We start from the raw sequence: 14,939 nt of genomic DNA, 5'->3' as shown, positions 1-14,939 counted from the left end.
ATGCGTAGGAAACCACCACCGGAATTGCAGGAGGGCATACCACCAATACAAATACAAACACAAGCTCAGATACAAACACAAGCACAAACACAAACATCACCTAGAGCCACCGTCACTAACAAAGTTAAGGACTCATTCAACAGCATCAAAAGGAAAAGCTTTGACCCATCCAAATACTTCAACGTGGAAAATGCCCCTCAAACACACGCATACTCGGTCCAACCAGCAACCCCAGAAACTCCCAATTCAACTGTCACCATTTCTCAGGATACCCCATTTTGGAAATACCACATTCTTAAATTTGGTAAAGACTTGTATCTTACCACCAACCCAGACTTGAAACATATGTATTGTAGAAATGGACCAGGATACTATGTCGAAATTACCGGAAATACTCCGATAATTACTTCTTCACAGGGGTACACCCTTGAATTCAGACAAGCTTCAGAAGAAGAAACCAGTATAACAATAATTAAACACCCCCAATCCCGAGGTGGGTTTTTCGAATTCCGTGTGCCTAAAGACAAGTACATTAATCCTGATGGAATAATAGAGACGAATGAAGATATGCGTTTATTCAAGGGTTATTCATACGCCAGTTCTATCAAGCAGGAATACTTTCCTTTTATTAATTTACGAACAAAATATGCGAGATTTTTCACAAATTTTGAAGTTGACGATATGAACCATAATAAATGGAGTATTGGATCAATTCCTCGAGTTAGAATAAGTAAAATGAACAAATTTAAATCTAAAGTCAAGCACAGCATAAATGAGGAGGTCGAACAGGATGAAGTTGACGAGTATAAATTGATTGGCAAAAGAAATATCTATTTCCATCGTAATTACTTTACTCATAATCCATTCATTTACTCGCACGAAACAAAATTCCCTCCTGTGTTAAGTATGTTTAGACAATATGAAACCAAATCAGTAAAACGAATTAAGCAATCGGTCAAGAAGAAAAGACAATCTTTGATTAATCATGATAAGTATATTGCCCAGGAGGAGGATTTAGGTACAAAGTATTACAATGGTAGTGATGGATTATATTTTTCGGGTTCAAATCAAGATGATAACCCCGATGACAATAAATTAGGGTGGATTACAATATACGATGATGAAACTTTACTGAATAAGGGAATGTTTGAATTTGTGCTTGGTATGACTTTAGCGGTTGGGTTCGACAGTTGTTTGTCGGACTAAAAAAATTGTCGCAAATTCTCACTTGTGTAACTTTTATAGATATTAATAGACAATGATAATGCTAATACTACTTGTATGGTTGGTAAGACTTATTGTTGCACTTCCAGACCTGAGTCAGTCATGTATTACAAATAAAAACATCCCATTCACAGGATACAAAATCGAATACCAATTAAGACTAAATACTTTCCAATGCGAATATCATATGATTTATTGCAACGACAACAAGCTTATTTATGACATGAATCTAAATGATACAATTCCCTGGACCCATCCTATCCACTTCAGCAAAACCAACAGGTCCAACACATTAATCCTAGCACGAAGGAAATCATTTGCTTTGAGATGTATACCGATTTATTTACCAAATACCTTAGTTGGATCACTTTATTACAATCCTACTTCACAGCCAGTCACAAATAATACAAAATTACAAAGTGTCCCTTTGGTAGCAGCAAACATTCATAGAAGTTGGATTGAAATGAATTACAAACTTGAATTCACTTATCATGTTCCGTTACTAACGACACCAGGTATAGATAGTCGGCGATTTCAAATTGGTATGTTTAAAGAACAGAATAAGAATAATTGGAATGAATATATCTCCATAACAGAAAGTTATGACTTCAAATACGACCTGAGAATCGTTGTTCGGAAAGCCATAGATCGAGTATTGACACAAATTAATTTATTAATCAATACCAGCAAATTTGTGAAGAAAAAAATTGATATGAGTAACATATCAAAAAGAACTTCCAGGGTGTTTTGGAAATTAGTAATGTTATCTAAGGTTTTGAAGCATGAAACTTTTGATATGATTCTTGTTAAGATCGATAAATTTTTGCAGTATTAAAACGGGTGTTTTTTCGCAGCCAAAAAAAAAGCAGCTACAAACTTTTTCTTTTCCAAAATACAAACCACCAGATACAACCATGAGTACAAACACTGCTACTTTAGATGCTCCCACTAAGGCTGCTATTGGAATAAACTATGACAAAAAGGTTTATGCTGAATTGCCTGCTCAAAGTTATCTCGCTCGAGTTTCAAATCGTCCTGCCTTAGCTGCTATTAACGGTTTAGTAAGTTCCTTTCCAGTTATCAAAATATTCAGCTCGAATGCTGTTCCTATGCTCGTCGCTAGAGAACAAGCTCAGCAACAGAAGCAACAAGCCAGTTAATACTTGGACTATGGTATTCATGTTTGGTTATGATGTTTTTGGTTTTTTGGTTTAGCTTATATTGGTTGTATAGCTATATATTTTTACAAATCTACATCAGCAAAGTCTGATTGTGAAGAAAGATCGAATTCATGGGCTTGATTGTAGTTTTCACTTGAAGGTGTGTTCTTGGTGGATGATTTATTCTGTTCTCGCCGTTTAAGCATATCAGCAAATCTAGCATCTTCTTCAAAATCAGATAAATCGTAAATTATATTGGCTTGTTCGACGCTTGTGCCCGAATCAAACACTGGCTCTTGTTTTATTTCCAGGGTAACTTTATTCTTGTTATTTTGGGTTGCATTAGTGCCATCTGATGGCGTGTTTATGTAGGCGAACCATTGTGAAGATTTCGGAGGAATTCTTATGGGAAGTCGTTTTCTAATATTTAGATCAGTATTAGCCAATGCTACTTGCAAGTTCTTTGAAGAGCTTGGTTTTGGAGTTGGTTTTGGTTCTGCTTTTACAACCACTTGTTGCAACCTCGTTATTATTCTATCTTTCTTGTTTACTGGTTCTTGCTTTACCGATACTCTTCGCTTAACACTGATAGTTGCAGGACGCGGTGACCCTTGTTCCTGTTTAACCTGTGACCGTTTCTTAAACGAGATATCCCGTTCAACCACACCCATTTTATCCTGAATCTGAATAATGTACTTGTTGCTGGGGAACGCGAATTCATTATCTTCCACCAACACGTTGGCTAGTATGAAAGAAATGGGTCTATCTCGGATAAAATCAGTGGAGATTAGGTGGTTGTCACTGTTGAATAATTGAAGCTTGCTATTTAGTTCGTAGAATTGTAGTTTGCCATCATTCCATTTCTTATCTTTTTGTCTCACTCTGTTTGAATAAAGGACTTGATATTCGTGTACGATTGAAACTTCCTCTGTCATTGGTACCCCCCCTTGCTGTGTTTTTGGTTATGGGTTGAAAAATTGCGCGTTTGTCGCGTGCTTAAAAATATGCACTACCATGTTGAGCTCAAGGTTCTACGTAATAAGTCTAAATTATATGTTTATTCTATGTACAATATATACAAGGTCAACCTAAGCATTAGTGAAGGGGAACCCATAAGCAGACAATAAAGTTCTAGCTTGCTCATCATTACTGGCAGAAGTTTTTATGGTAATATGTAACCCGTTCATATTTGGGTATAAATCTTGGAAAGCTTCGATTTCTGGAAAGAATTGCATATCCTCATTAGTCAACCCAAAGGTAATATTCCCCTTCTTGTCCCCGGAAGAATTCTTAATCCCCTTGAAAGTTCTGATTCTTGGTAAGACCAATTCAATCAATGTAGACAAGAATTGGGTCATATCACGACCAGTCAATTCAACTTTACCACCGACTGGCTTACCCTTTCTCAATTTAAACTCAACAAGATTTCTCTTGGCAAATAATTGCTTTGGCTTGACGTTGGTCAAGGTAGCCACTTGTAATCTGGTGGTTATATCCAACCAAGGTTCAACTAACGCTTTCTTATTATATGAGTGAACAGTGACCCCGGTGATTTCTGGGATATTTTTAGCAGTGACAGGTTTTATTTGGCCCCGGGTACGAATCAGACCAAGAGGTTTTTTCAAAGGACGATATAATTTGTATGGAGAATCAACTCCCCACGATCTCTTTGGATTGGCAGGGATGGTGTCGGCATCATATTGGTACAAGTTCAACATAAGGTCTGACTTTAATGTGTTTGTATAGTGTTCGGCGATTCTGTCTTGATCAATTTCGTATGGTCGGTACTTGATCGAGGTGATATCATCATGAGGAACTAATAATTCTTTGAGGGATGGTTTCAAGTTGGATTTTTCAACCTTGACTAAATGGTGGACAGGATGGACGGTGGAATACCCTGGTTTCAACAGTATACCAGTCTTGGAAAACTGACGAATAAATACTTTACTCATGTTGGTTCTTATTCAGTTACTTGTGATTATCGAGTGAATCTCAACTGAAAAATTTTTGTCTACTGTACCAACATTAGTGCTGGGATTTACGCTAATTGTTGCAAACCGTGTAATGTTCAGCACGCCCATGTTTATGAAAAATAAACCAACTTGCAAGCTATGGCAATGCCCCTGTTCCATACCAAAACAGTGAAAATAACCATGCGATTTGGTCTACCTGCTGATTTCGAGATATATGTTGATGTACCACCAGCACCACCAGCACCACCATCTTCTGCATCGGGCGCTACCGCGCTTGCTCCAGCGGCATTATCGCGAGCTATACTCAGATTAAAGTCGGAACCAAATGCTGTCTCCCCCATACACAATCAATTCACAGAAGTATTCCAAGCAATCGAGAATCATACAGAAGAGCTTGTGGCAGTTAATCAAATACAGCAAGATAAGGATCAGATATTGCTCCTAGACAAGATCAATCAGCACGACCAGCTTGCCCAAGCTAATGTTACTTGGTTGGCTAACAAAATTGACCAAAGTTTACATATACAGAATCTGAGGGTTCAAGAAATCATCCTAATAGAAAAGGAGAGATTACGCAAGGAAGAAGAGAGGAAGCGTCGTGAAGAAGAAGAAAGAAAACGTCGCGAGGAGGAAGAAAGAAAGCGCCTTGAAGAAGAGCAAAGACGATTAGAAGAAGAACGCAAACGTAAAGAAGAAGAGGAAAGAAAATACAAAGAGGAAGAAGAGCGTAAACTAAAAGAGGAAGAACAACGTAAGAAAGAACTTGAAGAGAAAAAGAAGCAAGAATTGGCCAAGAAGAAAAAAGAACAAGAAGAAGCTAAAAGGCAACAAGAGTTACAAAAAGCAAAACAACAAGCTTCCTTGACTGACTTCCTCAGAATAGAAAAAGACTTTATCAAATATAAACAAGATATCGTTGATATCAAAACAAACATAGTTGAGAAACTAAACTCCAACAAGGACTTGAAGAAAGTGGTCAATGCTCATAAAAGAAAGATCAATCCTAAATTTGGACAACTTTCAAATTCCTTAACTCAATTGCATAAAATAACTCAAGAAGTTGTCCATCTCATAACTCAAACCAAATCAGACGATCTTGCTTTCAACTGGATACTTAACTTTGTAGCCAAAGCTGTTGTCGATCAAGCCGAAACTGAAATTATCGTTCATGCTACACAAGCAATCCCCCTTGCAAAATTAGCATACTCCTTACTCGTCGAATTTCCCGAGTTTGAATACTACTTGTCAGCAAGATTTGTCAAGAAATGTCCGTATATTATAGGATACACATGTGATATATCTACCGAAGAAGGTCGTAAACGAATGGGATGGAAATTTAGAGATGGTAAATGGGAAGATGCGGTGAAATACGATGAAAGAGTCGCCGGTATATGTACCGTATGGTCAGTCATGTCAAGATTAACTGATTTTCCACAACAAATACCGTTCTATTCATTTGAAGCCACCTGGAAATTCCTCGCCAGAATGGGAAATACAGAATTGGACTTGTTAAGCAATACTCATTTTGCAATCCTTTCAAATTGGTGGGAATGTGCTGGGAAGTTTTTCAGTTCCAGATTCGGCAGGCAAAGTCAAAAATTAATGATGGTTTTGGTTGCAGATTTGACTAATGCTGTTGCCGACAGGAAATATCCATCTGCTGTCAGGTTGAGAATCATGGGAGAAGAATGGTTGCAACATGGTAAAATTGAATCAATTAAAGAGATGGAACCTTAAAAATTATACACATTGCATTTAATACATAATTATACACACACACATACTCTAATTTTCATCTTCTGAAGACCCATATTCGGAATCAGAAAGTTGATCCTTGTAATCTACCCTGGTGATTCTAGAACTCTTTCTGGTGGGTTCACTGGGACTTTTAGTTTTGACAGTTTTCTTGACCTTCTGACGCTTAGGAACACTGCTAGAAACCAAGGGCGTATTCTTTCTCTTCGATCCATGTAACTTCTTTCTGATTGAATTCAATACATCTGCTTGGATATCTTCTGGAATAAAGACTCTGCCAACAATACTTCTTGCTTCTTCTGGTGAACTCATTGGGGCATAAATATCACTAGGCAAGTTAATCTTCCCACCAGGCCAAGTAGCCAATGGCCAACTCTTATCATCGCTATATTGTTTAATTATCAACTGAGTCAATTCCGAGATCCTATACAAATGTAAGGCTTGTTCTGGCAAGTTCGACTTCTCATATTCTGCAGTAGCCAACGACCCATCACGGTATTGTTTAACTCTACTCGATAAATAGTATAACAAGGAGATGTTTTCGGATTTCCCAATTAATTTAATGAAATAGGTAAGGAATCGACATGAAAAGTTGTATGCGTTAACCTTACTTTCATTCGAACCATCTTCTATCAAGGTAAGGAATTGATCATGGTGGGCCAATGTATGAATTAACCTGATCAATGATTTTTCAAATTTGATGTTGTTTTTAGACTCCAGTCTTTTCACCATGGAATTGATCCAAATTGTAACACTTTCTTTCAATTCATGGTTTGGTTCAATGGCAATAAAGAAAATTAACGGCAAGAACTTTTCTGATATTTCTTCATTGGCCAATTTTGCCTGTAAACAAGTAACAAACTTGGATCTGACATTATACTCGCTATCATTGATTAAGAAGGTCATTCTTCTTAATGTTGGAGGTAAGAATAATTCATTATATATTGGGAACTTTGCCAATTTCAAAAGGTAAACCCCAGCAGTCAATCTGAGTTTCAGTTTATAAGGTTCCGGCGTAGGATAAGTTTCATTCTTCTTATTGATAATCTCACCATTATTCCCAATGAACGACATTAATAATCTTGTAACTGGCTGTGCCTTGGCCTTGGCTTTATCCTTTTCTTCGGAAGTTAAATTTGAATCATCAATTGATTTTAAATTATTAACAAACAATCTAATCGCAAGTACTTTTTCATACAAGGTTGAATGTAACTTGTTATCATCTAATTCATCTTCATCAATCCATTCAAATTTGTCAATTTGTTCACGATCAAGGTTTCTATTGGTGAGGAACAAATGCTTGATTAACAATTCTGTGATTTCAACTTCTTTATCAATGATTGATAAACGATCAGCCTTGAATAATTCACCAATTGAACTTAAATGAGTGCAAAAGTGTTCACTCTCAAGATCTAATGGATATATTTCATTGACAATCTCGGCAGAATATAATTCTTTGCTGGGTGAAATTCCAATAATCTTCACGGCATACCTGGCTTCTCTTGGTGTACCAACTTGAGCAAGCTTCTTCAAGGATTCCATAAAGGAAATTTCCTTAGGGAACCATTCGGGATATTTCTTAACAAAATGATACACGGTTCTAAGAACATTTGACTTTTTGGTATTTTCTTCAATAATTAAACTTGCTAATGATCTTATATGGGATTTAAAAACATCGGGTACAACCAAGGATATTTGCTCAAGAATTTCATTAGCAGTAGTGGAATCTTTGGTATATTCGATCAATTCTTCAACATTGGACTTGTTATAACATAAAACTGATGATCTCAATAATAAAAGTTTGACATTGTATACCATATCGGAAGTAGAGATTGCAGTTTCCCCTTGTAATTGGATGTTTTTCGAATCTGACAATTTCTTGAATAATTCCTTCATTGAATTCCTTATAGTATTAAAATCAGAATCGGATGAAATACAAAGTTTAATTAAATGAAAAAACCTTGGTCTTGCTAATTTAACCAATCTTTCAAAACAAACAAACGAATTTCTATCATCAGGGAATGAAACACAAATCCAATTCAAAATCTTGTCTAATTTAGCAAACACTGATTTGTCAATATCTTCTACAGAAGTCAGTTTAGCAAAAATATCACCAGTTTCGATTAATGTGTTCAAAACTTTACTAAATTGTGATTGTCTTTTGTTAATAGCAATAAATGATTCTTTACCCTTTTCATCTAATGCGGAATAAAGTTGGACAAGACGTTTCACTCGTCTAGAAGTATCAAGTTCAGTAATCGGTAATAATGCTTCAAAAAGTGACAAGTCAACCATACAATTGATATCCTTATCATTAATATAAACAAGGTTTAAGATTTGGTTAGGAATGTTACCGATCATCTTGGTCAACTCTTCATCAGTTAACAATTCACGGTTGTTCATATGACTGTTGTACAACTTGCCCAAAACATCAATAGTGACATTTCTTATAGTGACATTCTTTTCCCTAATGGTTTGAAACAAATCTTGCACGATATTCTTGGTTATTACTTTATTGAAAAATAATTCAACCGGAATTTCCTTTATAGAATGGCAAGCGCCAACCCTCACTTTATCATCAATATCAACAAGACATTTATGCAAACATGTAGATAATGCCGAGGATATTTCCGAAGTAACATATTTGTTATTGGTGATTATATTGGGTAATTGCTCTACCCATTTTGCTCTCACCGTTGAAGAAACATCACTGGTTTTCTTTAACCAAATAATCCAAGTTTCTTTATGGGTAACAAAGAAATTTGACTTAGATTCTTTACATCCCAACATTTTCCCAATGGTGGCAGTAGCCAACAATCTAATTTGCTCATCTTCAGCATTTAATTCATCATCAAGTAGACTCATTACTGAGGAAAGAATCTCTGGGATGAATTTCCATAGTTGAACTGATAATTTATGAATCTTGGTTAATTTCTCCATAAGTTCAACTAAGTCGGTGGAAGATTTATCAGTGGTGCTGCTTTCGTATAATATTTCGGAAAAGTATTGACCAACCAATCTTGACAATCTATCGACGTTATTCTCACAAATTGTTAATGAGAATGTGAATTCGGGTGATGTGATATTACCGGTGATTAACTTTGAATCATCATGAAGTAAGAACTTATTCAATATTAAGTCGATGACGTTGTGAGGAATAACTTCAGCTTCGGAAATGACTTCTGAAAGTATGTCACTGATCAAAGTTTCTAATTGGCTGGGGAAATCCTGCTTAGTCAAGTTGTAAAAAGTTTGGAAAAGTGATTCGATTAATGCCTCAGAATCAGGAACATCGGTAATAAGGATAGTCGACTTGGCTTCAACCAATCGCTTCAACAAATAGCAATGTTGTTGGAAATAGGTATTGTTGCTATCAGACAATCTTTTGAATTGCTTAATAAAAGCTTTGAATATGTCTGATAATTGGTTGGCCGAATATGGAGCTTCTGGGGCACTTAACCTTAAGATATCAGCTATGCAACAACATACGTAGATTTGAACACCAATACTAGTATGATTAAGTAACTTCTTATTAACTAAATCAACCTCAATTCGTGCTAACGGTTTACTTTTGTCAATGGTATCTAAAATAGAAAGTTCCTCACTCAAGGTTTGTACTCTAGCCAATAATTCCTTAGTTGACAATGGATCTTTAACTGTGGGAACCAACAGCTTATTAAACTTAATGCTAATCTTAGCAGATGTCATAGTAGAACTTACTAGCACTGTGCTTGACTCTGTATTGACGTGTTGTGGTTGTAAAAACAAACTTTTGATCCCCAGACGCGTTTTATGATTACGATTTCTAATTTTGCAGATTATGTCGTTTTGCATGTTATATGTTTTGCATGTTCTAGATTTTACAGTTTAGGGCTGGGTTTATATACCCTGCCCAGGTTTCAAAATTTGGAGCCGTTTGCCTTTCTCTTCATCTCTACAGTCATCAATTGAAACTACAATGTCGTATCAAATCGTTGATTGCTTTCGTAATAAGGAAATAGTCAATCAAAGAGTATCCTTCGACTTGCCTTTGGATTATTCTCAGCCGAAAGGCATGAAAATTAAAGTGGTTGTAAATATAACCCAAAAGGCTGAAGGGGTAGATTTAGCTGCTGGCACTACGCAGCTTTTACTTCCTTCGTCTCCCAAGTTCATTGGTTATCTTCAAGGAGGTCCAGGCTTCCCATGTCAAGTGCCTACTTATTCAGGCATGACTAAAGTGTTGTTGGACAAGGGGTATCAAATTATCTATCTTGATCAAAGAGGTACCGGCTTGAGTACTCCCTTGGAAGGAACTACATTCAAGGATTTGGTTACTCAAAGATTTGGGAATTTTGAAGTTCAGTCTCAACTTGATTTTATTATGAACTTCCGTGCTGATTCAATTGTTGAGGATTTAGAGACTGTTCGCAAACAATTGATTCCTAATGACAAGATTTCCTTGCTTGGTCAGTCATATGGTGGATTTTGTAGTTTTACTTATCTTTCAAAGTACCCTGATTCCCTTAGAGAAGTGTTGATTACTGGTGGTGTTCCTCCTGTTGGATTCGCTGTCGATCAAGTTTATCAAGCAACCTATGAACGTACAACAGAAAGAAATATCCACTATTACAGCAAATATCCTCAAGATAAACAAAAGGTGGTTGATATTTGCAAATATCTTGATGCTAATAAAGTAAAATTACCTAATGGTGGTGATTTATCAGTAGAAAGGTTCCAACAATTGGGTTTAGGATTTGGTGCTACTGGTGGAACAGATAGGATTCATGATATAGTTACCAAATTCGCATACGACTTGCAATTGTTTAACCATCCAACTTATCAAATCTTGCATACAATTGAAACTCAATCCGGGTTTGATACTAATGTAATTTATGCCTTGTTCCAAGAAGCTATTTATTGTGATGGAAATATTAGGTCGAATTGGGGTGCAGATAGAACGAGATATACTAGCGATAATGTGTCAAAGTATACTCTCAACAGTGAACAAGTCTACTTTACTGGTGAAATGGTATATAAATCTATGTTTGATGAATACGCCGAATTACGTCAATTCAAGGAATTAGCTTATGCATTACATGAAAATTCAACTTGGTCCAAACTTTATGATCCAGAAGTATTAAGGACAATTACTTGGGATAAAGTACCTATTGTTGCAGCAACTTATGTTTATGATCAATATGTTGATTTTGAATTAACTAGAAAAGTTAAGCAAAATGTAATCGCTATTGGAAACTTGAAACAATATATCACTAGTGAATACTTCCACAATGGATTAAGAGCTGATCCTGACAAGGTTTTAGGTGTATTATTTTCATTGCTTGAAGGAGGTGAAGTTGATTAGATGCAGATTTGTTGGTTACTAGCTCGATACATTTACATATTTATATACTCTCATATATAAATCCCCTAGGAACCTACTCAAAATAATTATTTGGGACAAAGCCCATTCTATAATTATTTTCAGTTTTAGATATCCCAATTAACCAATTTAAATTATCTTGATTGTATAACGTATCAACACTTTGAAAATCAAATATGATTTCAATCTGGTCACCTTTCTTGAAAGATAAATCACCAGGTTCTTGGCCATGAAAATCATACTTTGCAGTTCGTGTAGTTGATTCTTTGTTGATATCAAGTTTATGAAAGAATTTCTCAAATTTGTCAAGCTTATAAGTGATACTACTGGTATTCTCAATTTGTTCTGGTGGTGTAATATCTTGGGAGTGGTCTGGAATTGGAGCTGCTCTAATATCATTCTTCAGAGAGTTGTAAATCTTACGTAATTGCTTATCAAGTGGATTATCTGTATTGGAGTAAAACATCAGTGGGTGGGTGGAATTTGAACTTAAACTTGACTTTGATGAATTGCTCTCTTCATCTTCATCATCTGTAAGTAATGATTCTAAAGAATCATTGCTGTAATTATTTGTAGTGTTCAGATAAAATCCTGTTGAATAGGGTGAATATGGGGTGCTTGGTAGTGGCTTATCAAAGTTGTATATCGCATGCGCAGTGGTGTTCTCCCGAGGTGGAAGTGGAGGAGGTGGAGCCTTTGGTAACAGCTTTTCATTTTGCAAAACTTGAGGGACTATGACGTCATCAATATCAATTTTCTTATGAGGATGATAAGTTTCATTTATATTCATTTTTGGGTCTTGAAATTTTGCGAATGCATCCAATGGATCAATTTCCAATAAATCGTTGAATACTCCATTTTCGTGGTCTTTACTCTTTACTATATGTTTCTTTTCTTTGATTCGACTAGTCATTTTAGCCCACAAAGTATGTGCCTTCAGAGATTTATCTTCACCATCGATTTCCTGATCAAGCAATTCGGGATTTCTATCATGAATAACAGTTATAAACGATTCAATTTGAAGTCTGGTGGAAGTACTAGCTGTCTCCCATTGGTCAATTATCGTCTGATAAGAATCACCTTCTAACATTCCATAAAATTCAGAAAAGTCATTCAAAACCGCCATTATGTGCTTGTAGGTGGATAATTGTTGACAAAACAACAATTTGGTGATTGTTTCTACAAATTCATCAAGGAATAAAACAACATGGGGTAAAACGCTAAGGGTCCGGTTATTGTAGCCATTAAATACTCGTTCGATTTCCATGTACTTTGTTTCAAGCTTGACCAATTCATTTTGATCTTTCTCATCCAAAGGAATATTCTTTTTGTTCAACTTTTCAATCTTTCTATGTGTAATATCCTGCTCATTCCTCTTTTTGTTTCTCTTCTTGATCAATTTCAAAGCATTCTTCAAGTACTTGCCCATTTCACTTATTCTAAGTTCCATTGATTGATCATGGATATCCCAGTCGGTCGTAATCCTAAACTTTAAGCTCTCAATAGTACTTAAATAATTGTACAATTGCTCATTGATACTTTCAATCAGAATTGCCTTTTCCTTGGGGTGGATTATTGGGATCTCTTCACTGGCATGAGCTATATCAAAATCGTGATAATATTCTTCTATTCCTTTAAAAGAAAGAGAATTTGGACCAATTATTTCAATAAACTGTTTAATAATCATACCGTGTAGCGATAACAACTTGGGGAAATATGCATGAGCTAACTTGTGATTTTGTGATCTGATGTATTTAAGCGCCAGGATAGACTTCTTAATATTGTGTTTATAAATGTCAATCAATTCATCATCCTTGTCATAATCTCTTTGGTGGAAAGTGACTTTATCCTTAATGTTATATGATAAGGATGTTACATTTGCACCAGTTGTGTTGTATACATCCTTAATTGACGATCCAATTGACAGAGTCAAACTGGTTACATTTGATCTAAGCTTTTCAGCAACCATAGTGTCTAGCTGCAGCTTATATGCTGTAGTTTCTTGTTGGCAAACTTTAAAAGAGTTTTGGTGGCAGGAGGAGTAAACAGGGAGGTAATTTTTTTTTCTTGCATATGTGTTACCACGCACGGTCCGGAACTTGTGGAAAATTCGCCGGCGGCGTTCGGTGATAATTTGAGGTAAATATTTTGACCCACGTAAGAAATAAATTATACAACATTCTGGTTCAGTTGTTAATTGACTCGATAGTATATAGAGTCTGATAGGTTCTATTCTAAAGTTTTGGTCTTTGTCAACCTCGATCAAGTGGTCTCGAATCAATAGTGTCGGATCAAGGAGTTGATCCGATCGCACCAAAGGCTAACTAAAAGCCAAAATCTTAGTACATTTAAAACTGCAAATGAATGAACCAAATACTCTACATTTACAATTACCTTCTATTTCTATTAAATCTCAACAACTGACCGAAGAATTTGCTGTTTGGAGCTGAGAACCTTGTTACGCATAAATTATTTTTAAATGCAAACTTAAAAGCTTTCTCTGGTCCTTTTCTTCATAAGCAAAAGCTTGGCAAAAATTGAATATCAGGCAATCTAATTGTCCTTCTCAATGGTCTGGGAACTTTACTGTACAACTTAGAAAAACTAAGGTTGGACAATTACGTGTTTCAAAACAATGAGTTACTTACACTCACATCTTGGGTGCAAGAACTAGAGGTACACCACGTTGAAAATATACAATATTAATTTCCCCTCCCCCGGCATCAGCATCCCACTTCCCTAATTTGAAATCGATTGTTTTGCCAAAAAATAAATGAACTTCCTTTGATTCCTAGAATAATCTAGTTGGAAAGTAACTAATTCAGTATAATATAATTAGTTGATATCATCCAGTTGCAACTATTTGTAATTCAACAATAAAAAAAAATCGCCATAGAGAGATTAAAATTCCCACTACTTTCCCATTCGGAGTATTTCGTGTGTCTAAAGATCAAATAGACTTGATTTCTCAAGCCCAAGTTCAAGCTTTCCAGTTAATGTGACTGATATATGGATTATTGATAATTAACACAATTTTGGTGAAGTTGGTAGCTCTTCTCATTGTTTTCTCTCTGTGCAAACAAAATCAATCCTCGTACAATTTGCAGAATACCTACTGATCCAGTACAACTAGAGAACTGCATAATTTATTGATATAAGCATATATGGTTTTCATCGAATATAAAACAAAACAAAAAGACAGTCTACACACAATTCATAAATTATGAAACAATAGATATAACTTTCAGCATTTAGTAAAGCTTGCGGTGTGCAACTAACTTTGCAGAAGTGGTAGGAAGATGTTCACCTGTTTAATCTTCTTAATAGAATACTCCTCAGACTTTTTTTATAGTTGTCTTTGGCAAATTTTTTCATTTCACTTAAGGCATCACCATCTGCACTGCCACCTTGCAAACTACCCCCAAACCGCGGCTTTATAAACCCCTCCAGCATCTATGGTATAGG

The 14,939-nt window shown here is 35.8% G+C and overlaps 8 protein-coding genes across 8 annotated transcripts; 4 read left to right on the top strand and 4 right to left on the bottom strand. All coding sequences in view use genetic code 12, as the record gives it.

Moving 5' to 3' along the window:
• Positions 1-357: 357 nt before the first annotated feature.
• Positions 358-1,330, top strand: SPAPADRAFT_60309 (uncharacterized protein; the record flags this gene model as incomplete). Its single annotated transcript, XM_007374434.1, has 1 exon — positions 358-1,330. The coding sequence occupies one exon, from the start codon at positions 568-570 to the stop codon at positions 1,204-1,206; it is 639 nt and encodes a 212-aa protein (XP_007374496.1).
• On the top strand, positions 1,265-2,059 carry SPAPADRAFT_136690 (uncharacterized protein; the record flags this gene model as incomplete). The annotated part of the gene is made up of 1 exon (XM_007374433.1): positions 1,265-2,059. The coding sequence occupies one exon, from the start codon at positions 1,265-1,267 to the stop codon at positions 2,057-2,059; it is 795 nt and encodes a 264-aa protein (XP_007374495.1).
• A 66-nt stretch (positions 2,060-2,125) lies between these two features.
• Positions 2,126-3,330, bottom strand: SPAPADRAFT_60308 (uncharacterized protein; the record flags this gene model as incomplete). The annotated part of the gene is made up of 1 exon (XM_007374432.1): positions 2,126-3,330. One exon carries the CDS (start codon positions 3,317-3,319, stop codon positions 2,468-2,470), a length of 852 nt encoding a protein of 283 aa, XP_007374494.1.
• Positions 3,331-3,428: 98 nt separating this feature from the next.
• SPAPADRAFT_60307 (mitochondrial 54S ribosomal protein uL5m) lies at positions 3,429-4,346 on the bottom strand (the record flags this gene model as incomplete). The annotated part of the gene is made up of 1 exon (XM_007374431.1): positions 3,429-4,346. One exon carries the CDS (start codon positions 4,334-4,336, stop codon positions 3,473-3,475), a length of 864 nt encoding a protein of 287 aa, XP_007374493.1.
• Positions 4,347-4,537: 191 nt separating this feature from the next.
• GLE1 (nucleoporin) lies at positions 4,538-6,094 on the top strand (the record flags this gene model as incomplete). Its single annotated transcript, XM_007374430.1, has 1 exon — positions 4,538-6,094. One exon carries the CDS (start codon positions 4,538-4,540, stop codon positions 6,092-6,094), a length of 1,557 nt encoding a protein of 518 aa, XP_007374492.1.
• A 48-nt stretch (positions 6,095-6,142) lies between these two features.
• On the bottom strand, positions 6,143-9,820 carry PDS5 (Pds5p; the record flags this gene model as incomplete). Its single annotated transcript, XM_007374429.1, has 1 exon — positions 6,143-9,820. One exon carries the CDS (start codon positions 9,818-9,820, stop codon positions 6,143-6,145), a length of 3,678 nt encoding a protein of 1,225 aa, XP_007374491.1.
• A 222-nt stretch (positions 9,821-10,042) lies between these two features.
• SPAPADRAFT_60305 (uncharacterized protein) lies at positions 10,043-13,484 on the top strand (the record flags this gene model as incomplete). Its single annotated transcript, XM_007374428.1, has 1 exon — positions 10,043-13,484. The coding sequence occupies one exon, from the start codon at positions 10,071-10,073 to the stop codon at positions 11,454-11,456; it is 1,386 nt and encodes a 461-aa protein (XP_007374490.1).
• SPAPADRAFT_65992 (uncharacterized protein) lies at positions 10,043-13,505 on the bottom strand (the record flags this gene model as incomplete). The annotated part of the gene is made up of 1 exon (XM_007374427.1): positions 10,043-13,505. One exon carries the CDS (start codon positions 13,441-13,443, stop codon positions 11,530-11,532), a length of 1,914 nt encoding a protein of 637 aa, XP_007374489.1.
• Between the last annotated feature and the right edge of the window lie 1,434 nt (positions 13,506-14,939).

The sequence above is a fragment of the Spathaspora passalidarum genome, assembly GCF_000223485.1.
Source record: "Spathaspora passalidarum NRRL Y-27907 unplaced genomic scaffold SPAPAscaffold_3, whole genome shotgun sequence".
In the NCBI taxonomy this organism is placed as follows: domain Eukaryota; kingdom Fungi; phylum Ascomycota; class Pichiomycetes; order Serinales; family Debaryomycetaceae; genus Spathaspora; species Spathaspora passalidarum.
Note: the sequence above shows the minus strand (reverse complement) of the source record. Positions and strands in the feature narration are given on the sequence as shown.